Raw genomic sequence first — 21,296 nt, forward strand, 5'->3', positions numbered from 1 at the left:
TGGTATATATCTGTAAAGAATAATTCAAGGCAACTGGACGTACTGTAGATTTCTTGAAAACGTTTCACTCGTTCTTCCAACGAGCTTTCTCAATTCTGAGTGATTGTACAAAAATTCTGGGAATAAATATGTAACTGAATCCACATCTGGTAATTATACCCAGCATTGGGTCAAAGGTGTTGATTCCATTATCCTAATTGGAGTCAGTAGGTGATAAAGACTTCCCAGAAAAAGGTGTCAAGACAGCATTGTATGTGGCAGACAATAGATGTCTAACCCCCCCCCCACCTCTATTCAATCTACAATACGTCCAGTTGCCTTGAATTATTAATTACAGATATGCTGGAGAGAGATAAACACCACTCGATCCACACGTCAGTTGCACACAAGACTGAGTGCAACTCTGACCTCTAGCACCTGGAGGTTTAAATAAGGCGGTAGGGCACAGCCCCGCCATGGATGTGCCCACCCTCGTGTGAAGGTCTCCAGTTTCTCATTATATCAATATCAGGAAATGGCAGTAAAACCCTCGGCAGCCGCAGGTCCCCTGACAGCCACTAGGTGGCGCACACAGACTCATGTAGCAGGAGATATCATCTCACTGAGAGCCCTGTCACCTGTCTGAGCCGTATATTATACCTGTACTACAATATAAAGTACCGCCACATACTGCTCTCGTCATGCCACATCACAGTGTGCCACATCAGATGCTTTAACCCCTTCAGGACCAGCCTAATAGAGGAAATGCTGGGGCACTAATAGTGATACAGATGAAGAGAAGCGTTCTCTACTGGAGCCCGATATGTGATGATGTCACGTGTGGTTATAGACGTGTCACAATGTAGGTTGTGATGTGCGGCTTTATACTGTGACACGTCGTCGGCGGACAGTGCACAGAATGCTGCTGAAGCCTCCAGCTTTATATGCCGATACATACGCGGTGAGATCACAGGCGGCCACAGACTGCAATCTGCAGCGCCCTCCAGAGGCCGCGGTCACACACAGCTTTGGCTACTTTCACACTAGCGTTCGTCGGTCCGCTCGTGAGTTCCGTTTGAAGGGGCTCACGAGCGGACCCGAACGCAGCCGTCCAGCCCTAATGCAGTCTGAATGGAGCGGATCCGCTCAGACTGCATCAGTCTGGCGGCGTTCAGCCTCCGCTCCGCTCGCCTCCGCACGGACAGGCGGACAGCTGAACGCTGCTTGCAGCGTTCGGGTGTCCGCCTGGCCGTGCGGAGGCGTGCGGATCCGTCCAGACTTACAATGTAAGTCAATGGGGACGGATCCGTATGAAGATGCCACAATATGGCTCAATATTCATGCGGATCCGTCCCCCATTGACTTTACATTGAAAGTCTGGACGGATCCGTACGAGGCTATTTTCACACTTAGCTGTTTTTATGCTAAAATAATGCAGACGGATCCGTACTGAACGGAGCCTCCGTCTGCATTATTATGATCGGATCCGTTCAGAACGGATCCGATCGAACGCTAGTGTGAAAGTAGCCTTTTACTGGGGTTTTCTGACGTTTGGTGATTTTTGCAGTAAAGGTCTATGGAAAGTATCAGACAGAAGAATTTTATTCCTGGAGTTTCTCTAATTCTGTGTTTTTTCTGCCTCTTTTCAGCAGCGCGGCGTGCTGGAGATCTGGCGGTTTTACATCCTTCACTATAGAGGAAAAACATTTCACAGACGTCCAGAAAGAAACGCGGCTGAAAACGGACAAAATCTGTTCTGTCACCTGCTGATGTTGCTGCGTTTTTTAGTTTTTTTTTAGTGACTACTTATAAAACATGTAAAACATTTCTGAAGTGCGGCTGAGTTCTGACCCCGTACGGGCTGATTAACACGCCAGTGATCTGTCCGTGTCCTCCGTGGACCGCTCACGTGTCCATAGATTTCCCTGTGTTCCCTCATATACCCTTGTCTGTCCACACCCCGCGGGTCAGTGCAGGAACGGAGACATACAGAACTCCGTATAGTCGCCATATAAACCGCAGGCGCCATCGTGTTCTGTCTGTTCTCATCCACTGCATAGAAAGTGCATTACAGTTACTATTACAGTTACAAGAGAAAAAAACTAACAAATCTTTAAAAAATACAAATTCTAATCTCCCCCTTTCCCAATTGTATATCTAAAATAAAGAATAAAGAATAAACATATTTGGTGTCGCCGCATCCGAAAATGTCCGAACTATTAAAATGTACAAGTGATTGTCCCGCACAGCGATCGCTGGTTTTTGGTCACTTCACCCCCTGAAAATAATAAGAAAATAAAAAGATCAAAAAGTTATTTGTGACCCAAAACGGCACCAATAAAAACTACAGCTCGCCCGGCAAAAACCAGCCTCCGCCCTGTAGATGGAGATAGAAAGCGGCCATGGGGTCAGGATACGGCCGGGAAGGACATGCAGATTTATCAAAGGTTTTTATTACTGTAAAGATAGTAAAATATAAAAGAAACCATATAAATGTGGTATTGCTGTAATTGTACCGATCCTCAGGATAGGGTCGTCAGGTCAGTTTTGGCGCACCGGCAACACCGTAAAAAAACAACACAAAAAATTGAGGAATTGTAGCCCCAAAAAGAATATTTTCGGTGTTTTCAATACAAGTTCTGGTAAATTAATTGGAGCCATTAAACCTCCATCTTGCGCCTCATGCACACGACCGTAGTCTCAGTCTGCAGCCGATCTGCGGATCTGATGTAGACCCAGTAATCTCATCGGGGCCACAAGACGTGCGGACATTACACCATGTGCCCCCCACACCCTGAAGTCTGTCCTGTGGTCTCGAAAAACATAAAACGTCCTATTCTTCTCCATTTCGAGGACAGGAATAGAACTTTTCTCTAGACGGACCGCAAAATACAGCAGCGCATGAAGCCCTCAGACGGCAACGTGAACGGAAAAGTAAGAACGTTATGGTTCTTAGAAGTCGGGAAAAAGGTAAAATCTCAGTAATGTGGAGAGAAGATGATAAATCTGCTGCAGATGACGCTTCTATACAGACTGTGCCGACATCAGGGGCGCAGGTAAGGGGGGCGGTGGCCGCTGACACCACTAGACCTGGGGCATTAGTCAGACATTAGTAGACGTCACATACCAAGGAGCGGTCAGCAGTTTATCTCATAGACATAACAATGGTGCGGAGCATAAAATAGAATAAGCTCCATGTATAACGTGTGCCCCACATGTCTCCGTCCTGTACACATCTCTTATACTCACTGTAATGTCTCTATCCTGCAGGCCGGACTGGACAGAGCCGCCATCAAGTCACTGAAGTGAGGACCAGACAGACGGTTGTAAGACAGGTCCAGTATCTTCAGGGACTGGTTATTCCTTATTACAGATGCCAACTGGATGCAGGAAGTGTCTCGTAGATCATGATAACCCAATCTGTAAGAATAAGAAGATGAGATGTGGGTGAGGCGTCCACAGAGCGTTAGTATAAAGTCTGTAGATTGTGACTGTGGAGAGAAAATGTCCCCGGCTGTTAGTAAAATCCATAAATGTCATCACTAGAAGCCGCCTCTTGTGTGTGGTGGATGTCAGGAATGGCGGCAGCTGTATGATATGTCCATGTCCTAGAAATCCAGAACCCTGAGGAGTGTCCTCACTTTAGGCTGGGTTCAGACCTGAGCGTTTTACAGCACGTTCCTACGCGCTGTAAAACGCTCAACAGGCAAGAACCAATGATTCCCTATGGGAATGGTTCTCACCTGAGCGTTTTACAGCGCTTACGATCGCGCTGTAAAACGCCCGACGCCCCAAGAAGTACAGGAGCTTCTTTGGGGCGTCTTGTCGCGCGCTCCCGTACATAGACTTACATAGCACAGGCAGAGATGAGCGCTCTGTGGCGCTAAGGGCTCATGTACATATTACAGCTCTGTATAACCTGGGAGTTGCTCAGACCCATAATCCGCCCCATAGAAGCAGATGTGTCCTTCCTGTCCCTCCAGATGTCTCTCAGGACATATGACACCTCCTCCATGTGGAGGCACAATGCAGGGTCTGATGAGGTCAGTCCGGGAACACTTACCTGTGTGTTATCCGGGGAGGGGGTCACTGCTCCCATTATGTGTTATACAGCGGGGGCAGGTATTACTGATAGCGCTGCTCTTCTCAGACATGAAGGACATTACTGATTGTTTTCATCAAATTATGTGTTAAAGGGATCATCAGAACCTTTGTTATCATATAGGGGTCTGCTGAAGAATGTAAAGGGGTCATCCAGGAACTGGATATTGATGTCCCCAGGACACATCATTAATATGAGATCTGTGGGGGTCCGACTCCTGGCACCTCCCAGCTGTACCCACCGGAGCTCAGGAGAGCGCTGCCACCTCCTCACAGCTCACCAAGTACAGGGCAGTACAGTGTATAGCGGATGTGTTTGGTATTACAGAGCAGTACAGTGTATAGTGGATGTGTTTGGTATTACAGAGCAGTACAGTGTATAGTGGATGTGTTTTTTATTACAGACCAGTACAGTGTACAGTGGATGTGTTTGGTATTACAGAGCAGTACAGTGGATGTGTTTGGTATTACAGAGCAGTACAGTGTATAGCGGATGTGTTTGGTATTACAGAGCAGTACAGTGTATAGCGGATGTGTTTTTTATTACAGACCAGTACAGTGTACAGTGGATGTGTTTGGTATTACAGAGCAGTACAGTGGATGTGTTTGGTATTACAGAGCAGTACAGTGTATAGTGGATGTGTTTGGTATTACAAAGCAGTACAGTATATAGCAGATGTGTTTGGTATTACAAAGCAGTACAGTGTATAGCGGATGTGTTTGGTATTACGGAGCAGTACAGTGTATAGAGGATGTGTTTGGTATTACAAAGCAGTACAGTATATAGCAGATGTGTTTGGTATTACAAAGCAGTACAGTGTATAGCGGATGTGTTTGGTATTACGGAGCAGTACAGTGTATAGCTGATGTGTTTGGTATTACAGAGCAGTACAGTGTATAGAAGATGTGTTTGGTATTACAGAGCAGTACAGTGTATAGAGGATGTGTTTGGTATTACAAAGCAGTACAGTATATAGCAGATGTGTTTGGTATTACAAAGCAGTACAGTGTATAGCGGATGTGTTTGGTATTACGGAGCAGTACAGTGTATAGCTGATGTGTTTGGTATTACAGAGCAGTACAGTGTATAGAAGATGTGTTTGGTATTACAGAGCAGTACAGTGTATAGAGGATGTGTTTGGTATTACAGAGCAGTACAGTGTATAGCGGATGTGTTTGGTATTACAGAGCAGTACAGTGTATAGCGGATGTGTTTGGTATTACAGAGCAGTACAGTGTGTAGTGGATGTGTATGGTATTACAGTGGTTGGGGGAGGGGATGGGCCGGCAGACCCGTCCTATTTACCATTTTCTATGCCTGTTTCAGCGGCTCAGAATCTGTCTTACATTTAGGACTGGCTATGGATGCCCCGAAGTTAAGGAGAGGGCGGCGCGTATTCATAACTTTGACGGATTTACCGCCAGTTTACGGCTTTATTAATGCTAATAGAACCCAGGATTAGGGATTATTCTGGATTACAGTGGTACTATACCTACTATACATGAAAAATTGAAGTTCTTTGTGCAATATTTGATCATACGTGTGTCGGGCCCATCTACCGGCGTCAAGGTGGCTTCTGCAGATAGGTACCTAACACTAACAGAACTGCCTCTCCTGGGCCTAACCTAAGCCTGTTAGGGTGAGCTGCCGGCATGCTAGCCTTATGGATGTGCACCTGTGACTTTGGATGTGCTAGGCTAAATTGTCTTGTAGAGCTTTATTAAGAAAGGAGTGTAAAACGCCGGTCTTAATAAATTGGCGCCTAAGTGCTCACCCAGCGCCGCTGACTCTTTAAGCACCTAATAGTCAGGGTGTCAGGGGCCCCCACCAGTCAGATATTGTTCCCGAGGACAGGCCATCAATATCAAAGTCCCAGAGATGACATTTACAATGCAGATACTTTTCAGCAGTTCTCTCCTATGACCGGGACCACATCACTGAAAATCAGACTTACCGTATTTGACAATTTATAAGACGTCCTTTTAGTAAGAAAAAATCTTGCTAAAAGTGTCTTATAAACAGCAGTCAGGGAGATCCAGCACGGCCAGACCCTGACTGCTTCATTAGTGATCAGGCAGAGCGCACATACAGATCTGCCTGATCAGTGAGAGCCGTCAGGCAGGAGAACCATCCGTTCAGTGCACGGGGGAGGAAGGTCCTACACTGTACTGAAAGGAGATGAAGACTACAGCTTAAGGACCTTTGATGATGTCATCAATAGGAGGAGCCACAGCAGGAAGACTGTACAGCTGACACTGGTGTAGGGAGATGTGAGTTTTCAGTAAAGATGCTAAGTGTGTATATGTAGCAGAACTGCATGCGTCTAACAAAACTGTATAGGTGTAGCAGAGCTGTATATTTTTATAGCAGAGCTCTATGTGTGTATAGCAGATTTGTATATTTGTGCCAGGATCGGCTGAATGAGAACTACGTAACTGTACTTACCTGAAGCAGTAGAGTTATGCTGGAACTGCTGTATTGAGGGTAGCCTGAAGGGGGCTACCCCAGTGTGGATTATGTGAGGAAAAAAGGGGGGGTTGGGTGGGCAGACGTGCCGGCGATCATGCTGCAGCAGGTACCGGCTGCTGCCTTTTAACCCTATGTGGCCCCGCCTCCCCTAGCACAAACACAGCAATGAACATCATTGCTTAACACTTGTGCCAGGATCGGCTGAATGAGAACTACATAACTGTACCTACCTGAAGCAGTAGAGTTATGCCGGAACTGCTGTATTGAGGGTAGCCTGAAGGGGCCAAAAACCACACGGATGCAGGGAAGGTTTGAATCTGTGTATTCTAAGTGAAATTTACAACAACAAATGATTGAATGCAAGTGACATTTCCTGTTGAGGATCAGGAACATAACGAGCGTAGCATGCGGATTTCCACCTGCCCAATTTCTGAATGACATGTGCCGGTACATTATTTTTGGAGGCTGCGGAGGCGGCACCTATGCGGAATGAATGCCCTGTGATAGCTAACGGGTTGACCCCTGAAGAGGAGACTAGTAGGCGAACGTACCTGAGGAAAGTCTGAATGTTCAAGGGAAACCCATCCAATTGGAACAGGGGGGACTCCGCGGGCACGTTCCCGGTGTACTGCAACCACTCGCGTAGGATCGTTACTTGGCACCACTTATTGTTAGTAACGAAGTACCTGACCTGCACGGATTCCCCAGGTCGGCCCGTCTTGCTGGAGTCCAAGCTGAGAATGAGGTGCGTACCGTCCCAAAGCAGTTGGTTCCTCCGCAAGAACTTGTTTGATGATTTTGCACAAGTGAACTCGCCTGGCCTGAGAAACCCGTAGAAGGCCAGATACAATGCCGCCCTGACGAGTGAGCTGATATATTGGCCGAATGGGTCATTGGCCAGTGCGTCAGAAACGGTGTTACCATGTTGCCGGTAAAAGGTTGCCTGGTGGGTCTTCTTTTGATGGACTGTTTCTGGATGCCCCTCAACAAGGATTTGATCGGATGGGCCGTGAACAGTGATGGTTGATCCGGAAACTGCACATATCAATGATGCTGTATGCCCGCGAGGTACAGCTTAATGGTGCTATAGGATAGATTTAGCTGTGAGTGGCAAAAAGCTGTGAACGCAAGCAGGTATGTGATAGGACCTTCACCGGCCGGAGGGTATGAGAATTTGAACCTGTTGAACAAACGCCAGGCCGTCCTGTACGCCTTTCGTGTATTGCTGGACAGAGAATCGGACATGAGGCTCTTAGCCATCTGGAGAAATGGCGCTACTCCATCAATAGCTGGCCATGAGGCAGGGTTGGTGTTTGGGAGAGATCTGCCTCTGAAAAGACCTGAAAGAAGAGGGGAAAGTTAAACCGAGAGAGCATCGGCTGCGATATTACGTTGCCCACTTATGTGTGTGCAAATGAAATTGAAATTGTTTTGCACAGCCAGCCACACAAGCTTCCGCACGAACGCCATGATGTCCCTGGAGGCTGACCTCCCCTTCATTAGAATGTCAGCGAGAGCCTCATTGTCGGTCAGAAACAGGACTGTCTGGTTTCTCCACTGTGCCCCCCATGTGACTGCCGCTGCTACTATGGGATAGATTTCAAAGAGTGAGGAACTCCTTGAAAACCCTGTTATGCTGGTGACATCTACCGGCCATGATTGCGCGAACCAGTGAGTGCCATGTATGGCTGCAAAGCCGCCAGCGGGCGAGGCGTCTGTGTGGACCAATGGAGAATTACTGGATGCCACTGGAATGAACAGGGAAACCCCATTCCATTGGGAGAGGAAGTTGTCCCACATCAGTAAGTCAGCGATGGCGTCCTGGTCCAGCTGGACTGGGCTGTCCTGGCAGGGTGCTTGCGGGAGGAGTGCCAGGAGCCTGGAAATGAAGGACCTGCCCTGCGGCATGATTCGCATAGCAAAATTCAACATGCCAAGGAGTGACTGAAGATCTGCCCTGGTAGTTACCCTCACTTGCGCTAGTCTGTGAACGACAGTCTTGATTCTGGCCAACTTATCCTGAGGAAGACTGGCCTTCATGTCCACTGTGTTCAAGCAAATGCCTAGAAAGGTGATCTCTGTGCTAGGTCCCTCCACCTTGTGTGGGGCCAACAGAATTTTTAGGTCTGAAAAAGCCATGCGCAGGACTTGTAGATCTTGAGGTACTTTATCTGGGGATTCTACCAGGAGAAAGTCATCCAGGTAGTGGATGACATGGTTTACCCTGAAGGTGTTGGTCAATACCCAATGCAGCGCGCTGGCCAGCTGGTCGAACAACCAGGGGCTGGACTTTGACCCGAAGGTCAGTTTACTGGCGAAATAATAAGCACCCTGCCATTTCATGCCATGCCACTGCCATAACTCAGGATGGATGGGTAGTAACTTGAAGGCATCGGTGATGTCTGCTTTGACAGCCAGGTGCCTTTGCCTAATTTGATTATGACCTGTATTGCCTCGTCTATTGATGCGTATCTCATGGAGAATTCCTCGGATGGAATCAATGAGTTAAAGCTTGGTATGTGTAAAGAATGTGGGGCGGACAAATCATAGATTAGGCGTTTTGAACTTGCCGGTCACAAAACCTACTGGATTGATCCTCCAGCATGCGAAGGGAGGTTGGTTAAACGGCCCTATCAAGTACCCCCGGTCTAGCTCAGTGTGGATCAACTGAGTTACCGCCTCTGGGTCTCTGGCTGCAGACTGCAAATTGTCACATTCGAATGTGGTTTGAGGGAGAGCGAGAAGCCCTGTGTGGAAACCGTGTGTCAAGCCGTGGATAACGAACTGCACCCAGGCCGGGTGTGGATGCTCAGCCAAGAATAATGCAAGCAGATCCACGTCGACCATGCTTAGTCACGCCAGACCTTGATTCCTTTGAGGGCATGCTGCGCGTGGATGGGCCCTGAAACAGATCGCGCACAGGTGTAGCAACCTGCACTGATTGTAGTGACAAATGGCGTAATTATAATTGTTGCATATCTGGCTTCTGCCAAGGTATTTTATGGGACGACCTAACTTATCAACCCCGGATGCTGGCTTGGTGTTTGATGGACCTGGGGCTGAATAAGGTAGCGCTGGAACTGCTACGTGGCCCGTATCGGAACACCAACCCGTAGTGTGGGAGTACGAGTTGCAGACCGTGCACGTCGGGGCTTTTAGCCCTGCAAAATGGCGGCAGAACAATTCCGTGTCTATGTTAGACCAATCCAGCACGTGCTGGCACTGTATCATGCTGCTTTGGCTGAGAATGACCGGTGGTAGTCGAAGAATGCCGTGCCGCCATATTTATAACCTAATTCCACCACCTTGTACATGTACAAATCTAGCTCGGCCCTCCTATGCAGGTTGGCTGTGCAAATGACGTCCCGGTATAAGCTGAATGCTAGGACAAATTCCGTGACGTTCAATTTCCTGTTAAGCATAGCGTCCTTAGACTTCAGGATGACCGAAACCTCCCCACAAGCAATGGTTCTATTGTCCGGGGCCTCATGTGTTGCAATGAGCAGGGACGCCAGGTTGACGTCTTTGCCCTCCAATATGTCCTGCCTGATATTGGCCGGAATGATTGAGGGAAACTGGGATGACCCACCAGAAGCACTGGATTGCCCTGCCGCAGGTTCCGCAGGTGTTGGTGTCGCTAATGCTGCCGCCGCAGACAGGGCCGGCTCCAGGTTCATGTGGGCCCTTGGGCAATAAAGCCTCAGTGGGCCCCTCTGTGCTAAGGCCCCTTGCATTCGAGCGTTCCTCCGGCAGGGAGTCCGCATCGCAGCTCCCGGCCTGACCTCCCAGCACTGACGGGATTCACATAGCATTATATTGATTTATGATGCTATGTAACCCTTAAAGTCCTGGAATGTATTAGATGACACTAACAGCATTATGCCAGTGTTATCCAATACATTCCAGAACTTTAAGGCCTCTTTCAGACGGGCGTTGCGGGAAAATGTGCTGGTGAGTTGCGGGAACACCCGCGATTTTTCCGCGTGAGTGCAAAACATTGTAATGCGTTTTGCACTCGCGTGAGAAAAATCGCGCATGTTTGGTACCCTGGGATCGGTGTTCTGTAGATTGTATTATTTTCCCTTATAACATGGTTATAAGGGAAAATAATAGCATTCTAAATACAGAATGCATAGTAAAATAGCGCTGGAGGGGTTAAAAAATAAATTTAACTCACTTTAGTCCACTTGATCGCTTAGCCCGGCTTCTCTTCTGTCTCCTTTGCTTAACAGGACCTGTGGTGAGCATTCATTGCAGGTACAGGACCTGTGGTGAGCATTCATTGCAGGTACAGGACCTGTGGTGACGTCACTCCGGTCATCACATGATCCATCACCATGGTAAAAGATCCAGCGCTATTTTACTATGCATTCTGTATTCAGAATGCTATTATTTTCCCTTATAACCATGTTATAAGGGAAAATAATAATGATCGGGTCTCCATCCCGATTGTCTCCTAGCAACCGTGCGTGAAAATCGCACCGCATCTGCACTCGCTTGCGGATGCTTGCGATTTTCACGGAACCCATTCATTTCTATGGGGCCTGCGTTACGTGAAAAACGCACAAAATAGAGCATGCTGCGATTTTCACGCAACGCATAAGTGATGCGTGAAAATCACCGCTCATGTGAACAACCCCATAGAAATGAATGGGTCGGTATTCAGTGCTGGTGCAATGCTTTCAACACATGCATCGCATCCGCGCGGAATACTCACCCGTGTGAAAGGGGCCTAAGGGTTAGATCATAAATCAATATAATGCTATGCGACCCCCGGCAGTGCTGGGAGGTCAGGCCGGGTGCTGCGATGTGGACTCGCTGCGGGAGGAACGCTAGTCTGCAAGAGGCCTAAGGGCTCTTTCATACGAGCGGATGCCGTGCAGGTAATCTGCTGCGTGAAAGAAAGCCAAGCCCTGTCCCGGACAGCAGAGACACGGAGCAGTAACATGATTTGTGTTCGGATCGGCTATCAGAAAGGTGTCCCTAACCTATCTAACCCTATCTTCAACAAGCAGTAGAGTTGTGCCGTAACTGCTGCTGTAGGGCAGCCTAAAGGGGGCCACCCCTATATGAAGTGACTGTAAGATGGCGTGGGTGGGTGGGTGGGTGAAATCAGCTGAACCGTCGTCAGCCTAGGCCTACAGGAGCCTATAAATAGCCTAGTACCCACCCAGCCTGGCCTCACAGGTGCAAGTAAGTAGCCATGTAATCAGCCTCTCCTCTCACAAATACAGCAAAATACTAGTATTTTACTTTACACTTGTGTTCGGATCGGCTATCAGAAAGGTGTCCCTAACCTATCTAACCCTATCTTCAACAAGCAGTAGAGTTGTGCCGTAACTGCTGCTGTAGGGCAGCCTAAAGGGGCCAAAAAGGATGGACTTTATTTAGCGTAAATATATACATACCATTACGATGCCCATTTTGAACGCCGAAAACTCTGCCCGATGAAGATGCGGAATATACCGCACCTATCAGCGATTTCTATACACCTTACCTCTCTGTCACGTGCCGTTGTTTTAGGAGGTAGCTAAAGTTGATGTTTTGAAAGAGCGGTCGGTAGTCAGAAACGATTTACCCCTATGTTGACGATCATATGAACATATTGCAAGAAGGTCTGAACCCGGGAGCTGCGGACTGAAATAACAATGGTGAATGTGATAGAAGACTTAATGAAGTCCAACCATTCGCTAAGGGCCCTGCTCGGACACCGACTATTGCTGGTAGCAAATACTACACCTATACTTATCCCTCAGGCCACTGCTTAAATTCTTTCTTATTAATAATAAAGGACCCAAAAACTTCGAGGATGGCATAAGCCGCTTAACTCTGATAATGGATCGGGACGTAATCGCGACAGGATTTATTAACCTGTAGTCGTGCCATGATTTCGTGATTGCCTGAAGACGTGACAGGACTTATTAACCTGTAGACGTGACAGGATTTCGTAATTGCCTGAAGACGTGACAGGACTTATTAACCTGTAGACGTGACAGGATTTCGTAATTGCCTGAAGACGTGACAGGACTTATTAACCTGTAGACGTGACAGGATTTCGTAATTGCCTGAAGACGTGACAGGACTTATTAACCTGTAGACGTGACAGGATTTCGTAATCGCCTGTAATCGTGACAGGACTTATTAACCTGTAGACGTGACAGGATTTCGTAATCGCCTGTAATCGTGACAGGACTTATTAACCTGTAGACGTGACAGGATTTCGTAATCGCCTGTAGTCGTGACAGGACCCATTAACCTGTAGACGTGCCAGGATTTCGTAATCGCCTGAAGACGTGACAGGACTTATTAACCTGTAGACGTGACAGGATTTCGTAATCGCCTGTAATCGTGACAGGACTTATTAACCTGTAGACGTGACAGGATTTCGTAATCGCCTGTAATCGTGACAGGACTTATTAACTGCCAGGCGCGAGAGACCCTAATGGCGGGGCCAGGCGTCTGCGAGGGAAGAAATGTAACCTGAAGGAAAGCAGCTATGTTCATTAGGAGAACGGTATCAGAGCGGTGTACTGACTGCCCCCGAAGAAATACTGAGTGACCATGATGTAGCAATGAAAAGAAAATGCGGCCTTAAGTGGAAGCCGAAGTGATGTATAAACAGGTGGGAGAATGCAGCTCTGGATGTGAGTAGTGCCTGAAACATGGTATGGGCCCAGCCGTGAGCATGAAAAGCACTGTCTAACGCAGCTGTGAATGCAATCTGAGATAACAGGGGATCAATGTTATGCAACAGCAACTCATGAACGCAGCTCTAGTGGTGAACAGAGTATAAATTGTAAATGCAGACACATGGACATAGCTATGAAGGTAACACCCCCACATAATGCTTGCAGGCATTTTTTTTTTTTTTTTTTTTTTACTTTTTTCCGGGATGGTCACCACAGCACCACCAAAAAAGGGAAACAAAAAACAAACCATAAACGTGTATGAACATGAACCTTGAAGCAACGACAATAAGGCAACATATAATGCACCTATACCCCAGCGCAGAACCGCTGACACATGCGTGCCCATAACATATAGTTTATAGATAAACCACTCTTACCTATAGGAGCATCAGAACTCAAATGCGGGCGCCTCGACTGATCTGCGTGGGTCCCCACGTGCAGAACCCTGGTATACATACCCCAACTCCTTGCATGTTTGGCATTAGCTACGGATGTGCCCCTGCATGTTAAAACACACTTTTTTTTTTTTTTTTTTTTTAACTAGAGGAAACCTGCAACCATGCCTACACCAGGTGCCTGCTAGTCCAACAACTATAGCAATGACCCCCAACAAGCCCCTAGACAGCCGAGCATTCCCTAGACCGTTAGCACCCCGCTCTGCTTTGAACCAGAGCACTGCGCATCGCATGCCGCCCTGTAGGCACCATGCCATCAAATGCAATACCACCGCATTTTTATTTTTATTTTTATTTATTTTTTTCTCACCAAAACACAGCATGCATGACTTGAACCAACTAACAAACCTCATACAACCGTTTAGCGCCTGACTCTGCTACATCTCGGAGCGCTACATGTCGCGGACCGCAGCGTTGGTCCCGTGCAAACCACTCCGATCCTACCGTGAATACCAGCGCCCTGCTAAGACATTCTGCCATCGCCCAGCCGTAAGGAGCCTCCACACCATGCTGCTGTATCCTAGAGCTGACTCACAGGTAGTGAAATCAGCTGAACCGTCGTCAGCCTAGGCCTACAGGAGCCTATAAATAGCCTAGTACCCACCCAGCCTGGCCTCACAGGTGCAAGTAAGTAGCCATGTAATCAGCCTCTCCTCTCACAAATACAGCAAAATACTAGTATTTTACTTTACACTAATAATGCTCTGTGCCTCTGTGATCTTTTTACTACAAAATCACGGTGACAACTGTATCTCACTGTGATTTTGTAGTAAAAATGTCACAGAGAGGCACGGAGCATTATCAGTCATGTTACTACTCCGTGTCTCCGCTGTCCGGAGCAGGGCTTGGCTGTCTTTCACACAGCGGATTACCCGCACGGCATCCACTCGTATGAAAGAGCCCTTAGGCCTCCTGCACACGGCCGTTGTGCATCCGTTGCGGTCCCCAGTGCACGGGCAACGTCTGTGCAGCGGCCGGGACGGATCCGGACCCATTCAACTTGAATGGGTTTGTTAACCATCCGCCCCCCACAAAAACATTTAATAAGTTCTATTTTATTGTGGTGCGGAGGCACGGCCAGAAACACCACAGAAGCACTCCATAGTGCTTCCATGGGGTTCCGATCCATGCGTTCATTCTGCATCTCTGTGATTGTGGACCCATTCAAGTGAATGGGTCCGCATCTGTGATGCGGAGTGCACATGGGCCGGTGCCCATGTATTGCGTTGCGGACCTGCCGTATGCGGACCGCAATACAGCCATGGGCACACAACGGCCGTGTGCATGAGGTTTAAAACATAAACTCCTATAAGAAAATAATAATCAATAATACACTTTATTGGCAAAAATTCATAAGAGGAAAATTTCCTCCTATGAATTTTTGCCAATAAACTCGATCATTGATTTCATGCGTTCTGGTATTTTCTTATAGGAGTTTATATTGTCTTTTACAGGCATGTGTGCTGCTGAGCAAGAGCAACACATGGGAATTGCCCTCAATTCAATTATTGGCTCCTCTGACCCTTTATTTTGGTGTACTGTAGAGATAGCCCCACGCTGCAGGCCCCCATGTAACTGGTCTTGGTCTGTTATTTGATTCTGTAGTTCACCTGAATTCTAAATGTAAAACTCCAGCAGCAGCTTCCGCCGTCTTCAGCCAGGTTTCCTCTGGGCTCAGCTATGCGTCCTGAATCCTCATCGTGAATCTTCTGGCTGCCCCTGCTGATCAGCAGCTCCGTGGCTCCTCCCCTGTGTCCTGCGCTGCTGCTGGCTGAGGCAGGCTTACATACGTTACACAGCTGTCACTCTGTGGAAAGTGTACTCGCGGCGCATAGACTCTCTGCCTGGAGTCGGACTCAGAGATCATGTGAGAGAGGGGCCGGGCGCTGCGCAGCATGAACAGAAGTATGCAAAAATGTTAAAGGGGCCTCGCCACGGAAACGAGTGGGCCCCCTTACTTACAGTGGGCCCCGGCACTTGCCCGGGTATGCCGGGTTATGACGCCGGCCCTGGCCGCAGACCTGGCTTCCACTGATTCCACTCTGGCCTGTAGGTCTGACATGGATGACGCCATACTGTTGATCACGGCGTGTAGTTGGGTGAGCGACGTCTGAATGGTTCCCATGGATACCTCATCCTGGCTCACAGGTGGTACATCTGACATCAGAAGACGATACAACTCGGCTTTTCTTGCAGATGCTGGAAAGGGGATGCCCCTTCGGCGCAGCTCGGCGGACAACTTCGGGATGGTCCAGGAACGTAAGGAGGGTCCGTTCCGCTTCGTTCCGACTGGGTGTCCCCGCTATCCTGCGACGCGGAAGAGCCTCCAGGCGTGAATTCATGCGACATCTTCCTACTGGTCATTAATTGAGAGCCATTAGTACCCCCCTTTTTCCCCGAGTTGCGAACTGTGACCTTGTGCACGTGTGCCCGACCACTAACTGGTCCTGTCCGCCCTGCGGTTGCCGTGGCGGACAAGCGTGCCACCGCCACCTGCGTGATAGCGCCCAGTGGCCTCTCGGGGCTGTGAAGCCTGAAGACGTGACAGGCCCTGGCCTGTGTCTGTTGTCGTGACAGATTAGACCTGTGGTGTGACCATGACTGAGAGGACGTTTGCCTGTGGTCGTGACAGGACTTTGTGCTGATGTGTGGATGAGCGGTGGTGTGCCTGTAGGCGTGACAGGACTTTAACCGGCCTGTGGACGTGCAAGGTGTGTATGCCAAGACTGCCTGTGGTCGCGACAGGACTTTATTAAGACTCTGTGGACGTGACAGACGTTGGAACACGAACACCTGTATTCGTGACAAGGTTTTTTTGTTTTTTTTTTGTTTCTTTATCGAATGCCTGTAGTCGTGACAGGGGTTTTTTTTTTTTTTTTTTGTTTCTTTATCGAATGCCTGTAGTCGTGACAGGGGTTTTTTTTTTTTTTTTTGTTTCTTTATCGAATGCCTGTAGTCGTGACAGGGTTTTTTTTTTGTTTTTTTTTAATGCCTGTAGTCGTGACAGGATTGTATCGCAAGTCTGAAGATGTGACAGACGAGTTTGAATGCCCGTGGTTGTGACAGGACTTATGTGAGTCTGAGGTCGTGACAGACTTTTTTTTTTTTTCTTTTTCGGGATGGGGCGTGGGGCACCCCTCCACCGTTGGCTTAACGTAATGGATGTCTGACTGCTAGTGGCTGAGTCGGAACCTGATACGTACCTTATCTTCCGTGTATTTGCCTATGGTACCACGGAACGTGACCCGAACTGTGAAAACATAAAATATATATTATTTTTTTTTCGCCATGAAACCAGCATCTTGACCCTGCCCCCCCCCCCGCACAGAACCGGTTGGTGGCAGGGCACATACCCTGTCCCCCCCCAGCTTGGATGGAGTGGCTGGTGACAGGAACAGGCCAATTGAACGCACCCCTGCCCGCTGCCTATGCAAGGCCGCGGTAATTTGTATATGACCTGTTTGTGCGATGGCCTGAACAGACCTGGTGCGTGGATGCGATGGCCTGGGTACAAAGACAGCTTCTAGGGTAATTACAGGATGAACATCTATTACGTATTGAGCAAACACCTACTTATGCAAATCCTCCTAAAGAACATTCATAAAGTGCTGGCGGACGTTAGTTATACTGTGATTACATAAATGCAGTACATCCCTTTCAACATGTAGACAGTTCGGACCTTCAGCACAGTCCGTGTGCTCCGAGGTCAAAATGCAATTGAAAATCTGATTCTGATCCATGGCCTGCGCACACGTCCCATGGAATAGATGTAAGAGTATATATTATTCATTCTTGTGTATGGGGCGTCTTTGTAACCAGCATGACATATATGGCGACATTATAACAGGAAAAAAGGGAGAAACACTGGGGAAATATCCTTTGAGATAGACTATCGGCTGATTATGTAACATGCCAGTTCCCTGGCCTGCCGCCGAACCCCCGACTGTCGCCGCCAGTGCCCACCAGGTGGCGCTGTGCGATGCGAGTCCCGCCGCTTGAGCAGTGCGGCCGGGGACTGCGGCTTGAACTGCACAGCACCCGCCGCCCGTTAGCAGACTGGAGCGCGCCTGCCGGTTTCTGCCACCCTACAGCGTCCAGGAACCGCACCGCCGCCCCCGTCTTACTTGAAGTCGCGATAATGCGACCAGCTCTCGCGCTGCCAGACCTGAACCACAACGACCCGGAAGTGCTCTGCCTCCTGACCCCCAGACGTGCCGGCGATCGTGCTGCAGCAGGTACCGGCTGCTGCCTTTTAACCCTATGTGGCCCCGCCTCCCCTAGAACAAACATAGCAATGAACATCATTGCTTGGGTTGATGTTGATTGGGTTGATATCGACAGGGTTGATGTTCCTGGAGGGATACACCAAATGGAAAAGGACTTAGGAAAACTAGAGGAATGGTCAAAAATCTGGCAACTAAAATTTTATGTTGATAAGTGCAAAATAATGCACCTGGGACGTAAAAACCCAAGAGCAGAATATACAATCAGTGATACAGTCCTAACCTCAGTATCTGAGGAAAGGGATTTAGGGGTCATTATTTCAGAAGACTTAAAGGTAGGCAGACCATGTCACAGAGCAGCAGGAGATGCTAGCAGAATGCTGGGGTGTATAGGGAGAGGCATTACCAGTAGACAGAGGGGGGCGCTCATGCCGCTCTACAGAGCACTAATGAGACCTCATCTGGAGTATTGTGCTCAGTACTGGAGACCATATCTCCAGAAGGATACTGATACTTTGGAGAGAGTTCAGAGAAGAGCTACTAAACTGGTCCATGGATTGCAGGATAAAACTTACCAGGAAAGATTTAAGGACCCTAACATGTATAGCTTGGAAGAAAGACGAGACAGAGGGGATATGAGAGAAACTGCTAAATACATAAAGGGAATCAACTCGGTAAAAGAGGAGAGAATATTTAAAAGAAGAAAAACTGCTACAAGAGGACATAGTTTTAAATTAGAGGGGCAAAGGTTTAAAAGTTATATCAGGAAGTATTACTTTACTGAGAGAGTAGTGGATGCATGGAATAGCCTCCCTGCAGAAGTGGCAGCTGCAAATACAGTGGAGGAGTTTAAGCATGCATGGGATAGGCATAAGGCCATCCTTCATATAAGATAGGGCCGGGGGCTATCCATAGTATTCAGTATATTGGGCAGACTAGATGGGCCAAATGGTTCTTATCTGCCGACATATTCTATGTTTCTATGCTTAACACGTGTACGGTAGTGCTGTCTGTGAATAGCAGAGTTGTATGTGTGTATGTCAGTGCTTTCTGTGTATAGCAGTGCTGAGTGTGTATAGCAGATCTGTGTGTGTGTATAGTAGTGCCGTCTGTGTATAGCAGAGCTGTATGTGTGTATGGCAGTGCTGTCTGTGTATAGCAGAGCTGTATGTGTACCAGAACTGTGTGTGTCGCACACAAATACTTATAAATACCCTAGCAGGAGAAGCAGCGTGGCCGGACCCCACAGAGCAGTGACAGGAGACACATTTATTTGGAGGTACATTGATGAGGGGACCACATGCACCATCGCTGGTTGTTACACCTGAAGTTCCGGACCTCGACGCCTCCACTTCACTAAACCACATTCCCTTCATAGAGGATCTAGAAAATACGTTTTCTTATTTTCCGTTGTCTAAACCTGGGGTGCGTCTTATAAAGGGAAAATCCAGTATATGACATATAATCCTATATATTGTGTAGATGATAATACCGCCATACTGTGGTCACATGACTCGCTGCTCATGTAATACTAATAGATGGATGTGTCCACCCTCATGTGAAGGTCTCCAGTTTCTCATTATAGCAATACAATATCAGGAAAACCCTCAGCAGCCGCAGGTCACCTGACAACCACTAGGTGGCGCCCACAGACTCATGTAGCAGGAGATATCATCTCACTGAGAGCCCTGTCACCTGTCTGAGCCGTATATTATACCTATACTACAATATAAAGTACCGCCACATACTGCACTCGTCATGCCACATCACAGTGTGGTACATCAGAAGCTTTAACCCCTTCAGGACCAGCCTAATAGAGGAAATGATGGGGCACTAATAGTGATACAGATGAAGAGAAGCGTTCTCTAGTGGAGCCCGATATGTGATGATGTCACGTGTGGATATAGACGTGTCACCATGTAGGTTGTGATGTGCGGCTTTATACTGTGACACGTCGCAGGCGGACAGCGCGCAGAATGCTGCTGAAGCCTCCAGCTTTACATGCCGATACATACGAGGTGAGATCACAGGCGGCCACAAACTGCAATCTGCAGCGCCCCCCAGAGGCCGCGGTCACACACAGCTTTTACTGGTGTTTTCTGACGTTTGGTGATTTTTGCAGTAAAGGTCTATGGAAAGTATCAGACAGAAGAGTTTTATTCCTGGAGTTTTTCTAATTATGTGTTTTTTCTGCCTCTTTTCAGCAGCGCGGCGTGCTGGAGATCTGGCGGTTTTACATCTTTCACTATAGAGGAAAAACATTTCACAGACGTCCAGAGAGAAACGCGGCTGAAAACGGACAAAATCTGTTCTGTCACCTGCTGATGTTGCTGCGTTTTTTAGTTTTTTTCTACCCTACTTATAAAACATGTAAAACATTTCTGAAGTGCGGCTGAGTTCTGACCCCGTACGGGCGGATTAACACGCCAGTGATCTGTCCGTGTCCTCCGTGGACCGCTCACGTGTCCATAGATTTCCCTGTGTTCCCTCATATACCCTTGTCTGTCCGTACCCCGCGGGTCAGTGCAGGAACGGAGACATACAGAACTCCGTATAGTCGCCATATAAACCGCAGGCGCCATCGCGTTCTGTCTGTTCTCATCCACTGCATAGAAAGTGCATTACAGTTACTATTACAGTTACAAGAGAAAAAAACTAAAAAATATAAAAAAAATACAAATTCTAATCTCCCCCTTTCCCAATTTTATATCTAAAAATAAAGAATAAAAAATAAACATAATTGGTGTCGCCGCATCCGAAAATGTCCAAACTAGTAAAATGTACAAGTGATTGTCCCGCACAGCGATCGCTGGTTTTTGGTCACTTCACCCCCTGAAAATAATAAGAAAATAAAAAGATCAAAAAGTTATTTGTGACCCAAAATGGCAGCAATAAAAACTACAGCTCGCCCGGCAAAAACCAGCCTCCGCCCTGTAGATGGAGATAGAAAGCGGCCATGGGGTCAGGATACGGCCGGGAAGGAGATTCAGATTTATCAAAGGTTTTTATTACTTTAAAAATAGTAAAATATAAAATAAACCATATAAATGTAGTATCGCTGTAATTGTACCGATCCTCAGGATAGGGGCGTCAGGTCAGTTTTGGCACACCGGCAACACCGTAAAAAAACAACACAAAAAATGGAGGAATTGTAGCCCCAAAAATAATGTTTTCCGGTGTTTTCAGTACAAGTTCTGGTAAATTAAATGTAGCCATTAAACCTCCATCTTGCGCCTCATGCACACGACCGTAGTCTCAGTCTGCCACCGATCTGATGTAGACCCATTAATCTCATCGGGGCCACAAGACGTGCGGACATTACACCGTGTGCCCCCCACACCCTGAAGTCTGTCCTGTGGTCTCGAAAAACATAAAACGT

At 47.8% G+C, this 21,296-nt stretch overlaps 2 protein-coding genes across 3 annotated transcripts in view; both read right to left on the minus strand.

Annotated features, from left to right (window-relative positions):
* Positions 1-21,296, minus strand: part of LOC122930268 (NACHT, LRR and PYD domains-containing protein 12-like) — a 797,118-nt gene that overhangs the window by 610,901 nt on the left and 164,921 nt on the right. The window lies entirely within an intron of this gene.
* Positions 1-21,296, minus strand: part of LOC122930269 (ribonuclease inhibitor-like) — a 64,891-nt gene that overhangs the window by 30,544 nt on the left and 13,051 nt on the right. The window contains exons 1-2 of one of the 2 annotated variants that reach the window (XR_006388110.1): positions 15,305-16,191; positions 3,229-3,399 (exon numbers count right to left, since the gene is read on the minus strand). Coding sequence is in view for 1 of the 2 variants with exons in the window: in XM_044283513.1 (XP_044139448.1) it covers positions 3,229-3,399 (171 nt within the window). In the remaining variant the exon portion in view is untranslated. Of the gene's footprint in view, positions 1-3,228; positions 3,400-15,304; positions 16,192-21,296 lie in introns of those variants that run through there. The other variant, XM_044283513.1, reaches the window with a different exon arrangement.

Source organism: Bufo gargarizans, chromosome 3, assembly GCF_014858855.1.
Source record: "Bufo gargarizans isolate SCDJY-AF-19 chromosome 3, ASM1485885v1, whole genome shotgun sequence".
NCBI classification, from domain to species: Eukaryota; Metazoa; Chordata; class Amphibia; order Anura; family Bufonidae; genus Bufo; species Bufo gargarizans.